This window comes from Microchirus variegatus, assembly GCF_963457635.1.
Source record: "Microchirus variegatus genome assembly, chromosome: 8".
NCBI classification, from domain to species: Eukaryota; Metazoa; Chordata; class Actinopteri; order Pleuronectiformes; family Soleidae; genus Microchirus; species Microchirus variegatus.
In genome coordinates, this window is record NC_139809.1 from 32,454,815 (window position 1) to 32,459,814 (window position 5,000).

Genomic DNA, 5,000 nt, shown 5'->3' on the forward strand with positions numbered 1-5,000 from the left:
TCTCTTTGTTGCTGCATGTGTGACAGCTAACGGCCAACATGGTAGCTAAAGTGGTTGCTAACTGGACAGCTAACACGGTAACTAGAGTGGTAGCTAACTTGACAGCTAACATGGTAACTTAAGTGGTAGCTAACTGGACAGCTAACACGGTCACTAAAGTGGTTACTAACGTGACAGCTAACACAGTCACTAAAGTGGTAGCTAACTTGACAGCTAACATGGTAACTTAAGTGGTAGCTAACGTGACAGCTAACACGGTCACTAAAGTGGTAGCTAACTTGACAGCTAACACGTAACTAAAGTGGTAGCTAACTTGACAGCTAACATGGTAACTTAAGTGGTAGCTAACGTGACAGCTAACACGGTCACTAAAGTGGTAGCTAAAGTGACAGCTAACATGGTTACTAACACGGTCATGGTGTTAGCTAACATCTTCCAGTCTTGTCTTCAGCTCCAGCTCAGGTGTCCAGGCTGCAGGTCTCTAACCTGGGCAGCGTGGACAGTCTTCAGGCTCAGTGGGGACCAGCTGATGGAGATCTGGACTCGTATCAGGTCCTTTTGGTCCACGACAGCAGCGTGATTAAGAATGTGAGCGTTGATGCTAACACCAGCGCCATCAGCTTCCAGTCTCTGAGGTCAGGAGCTCTGTACAAGCTGGTGTTAACCAGCGTCCGAGGAGGACAAACGTCCAGACAGACGGTTGCAGAGGGACGAACAGGTGACAACACAACTTTATTGATCCTGAAGGTTGACTTCAAACAATCTGTATTGTCATAACAACGTCAAACTTCCTCTCTTGTTGTGACAACATGAAACCATACACATGTTGATCAATAAACCTGATCGGTCACTAACATGAGAGTAAACTGATCAATAAACCTGATCGGTCACTAACGTGAGAGTAAACTGATCAATAAACCTGATCAGTAACAGAATCAATGTGCAGCTGAAACACAACATGTTTTTTGAACATAATAATATTGAAAGGCGGGAATTTGTTAGGAATTCTCAACAGCAGAGCCTTCCTGTCAGAGACTTCCTGTCTGTCAGAGACTTCCTGTCAGAGACTTCCTGTCTGTCAGAGACTTCCTGTCTGTCAGAGACTTCCTGTCAGAGACTTCCTGTCAGAGACTTTGGACCTTTGTCCATGTGCAGTGACGTGTGTAGAATATAAACGACAGGAAACAGGAACTTTGTGTAAAAATGTTGGTGAAACATGAAGGATTTAGAGTTTACAGGAATATTAAATTATTATTATTATTATTATTAATATAAATATTAATATTATTGTGATTACGCTGAAACATTGAGACAAAAGTCCAATGTGTGATGTTTTAGTGAGTAGTTGAGTCTGCGAGGTTCTCACAGGGCCGTGTCTCTGAACAGTCCCGTCGTCAGTTGGCGAGGTGACGGTCAGTAATAACGGACGCGTGGACTTCCTCAGCGTGTCGTGGCGTCCGGCCTCAGGTGACGTGGAGAGTTACCTGGTGACGCTGAGGCACCGGGACCAGGTTCTTCACGCTCTGGCCGTTTCTAAGTCCAGTCCAGAGTGTGTCTTTAACTCTCTGGTGTCCGGACGCCTCTACAACATCTCCATCTCCACCCGCAGCGGCGTCTACTCCAACCACACCTTCATCCTGGAGAGAACACGTGAGAACCTCGCCGCTCGATCGTCCTTCTCTTTCGTTTGTCGCCGGCGTCACGGTCGCTTCTCTCCCTCAGAACCGTCGAAGGTCCAGAACCCAACGGCGACCCACGCCGCCCGAGACGACTACCTGAAGGTGTACTGGCGTCACGCGGCTGGAGACGTGGACTTGTACCAGGTCTTCATCAAACACAACAACGTGTTCCTGCAGAACCAGACGGTGGACAGGACGCAGAGCGAGTGCGTGTTTCACGGCCTGGTTCCCGGGCGACTCTACACCATCCTGGTCAACACGCAGAGCGGCAAATATGAGACCGGCATCTCCACGCACGGCAGGACCTGTGAGTGACCAGGTGTTAGCACTCAGCTGACCAGGGCGCCGTCAGGAGATGGTGGACTAACGTTTGTTTCCTGTCTCCGTAGTCCCGGCAACAGTCCGGTCCCTGGCTCTGGTTGGGCGGGGCACGGAGGCGCTGAAGGTCACATGGTCTCCTGCTCCTGGTGATGTGGATCACTACGAGGTGCAGCTGCTCTTCAGTGACATGAAGGTGTTTCCTCCTGTGACTCTGGGCAGCAGCGTGGCCGAGTGTCTTCTGTCTTCACTGACGCCTGGACGTCTTTATAAGATCCTGGTGTCCACCTTCAGCGGACCCAACCAGAGGACGTTGTTCATCGAGGGGCGCACAGGTGAGTGTGGCCCGTGTCAGGTGATCCAGTCAGAACCATGATCCCAAACAGGATGTGTTCTTCTTTGTGTCCTTTAGTTCCAAGCAAAGTGAAGAACATCCACCTGAGCAGCAGCCAGGACAGCAGTCTGAAGGTGAGCTGGACGCCAGGAGAGGGCGACGTAGACGAGCATTCTGTCATCCTGTGCAAAGACGACCGGCAGCTCGACGTCCGACGGGTCCTCAAACACCAGAACCAGGTGACGTTTGGTTCTCTGCAGCCGGGACAGAAGTACATCGTGACGGTGACGTCAGTGAGTGGAGAGCTGCTCAACAACAACAGCGCGTCAGGGCGAACAGGTGAGATCACCTGAGCTCCTTCACCTCGTTCACCTTCACCCGAGCTCGTTTGTTCAAACCTTGATTCCTGCGTCCAGTTCCTGCCGCAGTGACGGGTCTGCAGCTGGAGAACCTTCAGACCACCTGCAGCCTCCAGGTGAGCTGGCAGGAAGCTGTGGGCCTGGCTGATGGCTACATCCTGCAGGTGCTGGACGACAGAGGAGCTTTGGTGACCAACGCCTCGCAGACGTACGGACGCAGCAGCTACAGGTTCCACCGCCTGACACCCGGCAGGAAGTACAGGGTCCTGGTCCAGAGCGTCAGCGGAGGCGTCATCAGCACCGGGGTTAGCGCCGAGGCTCGGACACGTAAGACTCAAAGAGGGCTAATCCTAACCACGCCAAGAACACGTGAACATGTGAACACGTGAACACGTGAACACGGCAGCCTTTCTCTTCCCATCAGGTCCTGCTGTTGTCACTGATCTGTCTATTAAGACCAACACCACCAGCAGCCTGTCTTTCCTCTGGTCACCACCAGAGGGCGACCTGGACCTGTATGAAGTCGTCCTGTATCGCAGCGATGAGTCACTGCAGGAGCGGCGCCGTCTTCTGGCCAATGGACGCCAGTGCACCTTCCATGGTCTCACACCTGGACGGGCGTACAAGGTGGTGATCGTCACTGTGAGCGGGGAAGAGAGCAACCAGACATTCATGTGGGCCAGGACAGGTGAGTGAGTGAATGAATGAATGAGTGAGTGGGTGAGTGAATGAGTGAATGTATGAGTGAGTGAGTGAGTGAATGTATGAGTGAGTGAATGAGTGAGTGAGTGAGTGAATGAGTGAGTGGGTGAGTGAATAAGTGAATGAGTGAATGTATGAGTGAGTGAGTGAGTGAATGTATGAGTGAGTGAATGAGTGAGTGAGTGAGTGAGTGAGTGAATGAGTGAGTGAGTGAGTGAGTGAGTGAATGAGTGAGTGAATAAGTGAGTGAGTGAGTGAGTGAATGAGTGAGTGAGTGAATGAGTGAGTGAGTGAATGAGTGAGTGAGTGAATGAGTGAGTGAATGAGTGAGTGAGTGAATGAGTGAGTGAATGTATGAGTGAGTGAGTGAGTGAATGAGTGAGTGAGTGAGTGAATGAGTGAGTGAATGAGTGAGTGAGTGAATGTATGAGTGAGTGAGTGAGTGAGTGAATGAGTGAGTGAGTGAGTGAATGAGTGAGTGAATGAGTGAGTGCGTGAATGTATGTATGAGTGAGTGAATGAATGAGTGAGTGAATAAATGAACACACATCACAATGGAGATCACTGATGTCCTCACTGATGTCTTCACTGATGTCTTCACTGATGTCCTCACTGATGTCTTCACTGATGTCTTCACTGATGTCTTCACTGATGTCCTCACTGATGTCCTCCTCGCTTCAGTACCAGCAGCTGTTCTGTCCCTCAGAGTTGGGACAGGAAACCAGTCGGACTCTCTGCTGGTGACGTGGGTTCGTGGTGTCGGTGACGTGAGCGACTTCCTGTTGTGTCTTTTTGACCGTGGCGGTGAGCGGCGAGCGGAGGAGCGTCTGGGGTCAGAGGTCACCTGGTTCGTCTTCTCTGGTCTGGTCCCAGGACGACTGTATCGAGCTGAGCTGCTGAGCCTGAGCGGTGAGCTCTGTAACAGAGCCGGCGCCATGGGTCGCACTGGTGAGTCCAGCTGACGTTTAGCTGTTCGCTGTCACGTGACGCAGAAACAACAGTTCTATTATTTCTGCCCCTCCCCCCCTCCCCCCCCCCAGCTCCACGACCTCCTACCTCCGTCCAGTTCGGGGCTGTTACCAACACCTCTCTGGAGATGACCTGGAACGCTCCTGTAGATTCTGACTATGATAACTTCGACCTTCGGTGGACTCCAGAGGACCAGCTGTCCATCATCAACCCCTACCACAGCCTCACATCCGGCAGCCGCCTCCTGAGGGCGCTGTTCCCCGGACGACTCTACACCTTCAGTCTCCGCACGGTCAGCGGCTCGACAGAATCCGGGACCACGCTCACATACAGCACGCCCATCCACTACAGCATCAGGACCAGTAGGTGGCAGCAGTTAATCCGATGACATGTGAGGGATTGGAGGTCATGTGGTGTTTAGCTGTTAGCTGTTAGCTGTTAGCTGTTGTTGTTGCAGAACCAGAGCGAGTCCAGAGCCTCCACTGTCATCCTCAGAGCTCCACCTCCATCGCTTGCTCCTGGGCACCCCCAGTGGCCGACTATGACTCCTACATCATCGATTGTCTCCACCAGGACTCGCGGACGCTGGTCTACTCCCGACGCACTGGGAAAAACGTCACGTCGTACGTGATCACGCAG

At 52.0% G+C, this 5,000-nt stretch overlaps 1 protein-coding gene across 1 annotated transcript in view; it reads left to right on the forward strand.

Moving 5' to 3' along the window:
* Positions 1-5,000, forward strand: part of LOC310931258 (receptor-type tyrosine-protein phosphatase beta-like) — a gene marked incomplete at its 5' end in the record, with an annotated part of 24,663 nt that overhangs the window by 8,579 nt on the left and 11,084 nt on the right. Inside the window, 10 exons of the mRNA XM_083894369.1 lie at positions 452-718; positions 1,387-1,650; positions 1,723-1,986; positions 2,069-2,332; positions 2,410-2,670; positions 2,748-3,017; positions 3,115-3,378; positions 4,074-4,340; positions 4,433-4,723; positions 4,819-5,000. The exon at positions 4,819-5,000 is cut by the window's right edge and continues 97 nt beyond it. Coding sequence (XP_083750495.1) covers positions 452-718; positions 1,387-1,650; positions 1,723-1,986; positions 2,069-2,332; positions 2,410-2,670; positions 2,748-3,017; positions 3,115-3,378; positions 4,074-4,340; positions 4,433-4,723; positions 4,819-5,000 — 2,594 coding nt within the window. The remainder of the gene's footprint in view (positions 1-451; positions 719-1,386; positions 1,651-1,722; positions 1,987-2,068; positions 2,333-2,409; positions 2,671-2,747; positions 3,018-3,114; positions 3,379-4,073; positions 4,341-4,432; positions 4,724-4,818) is intronic.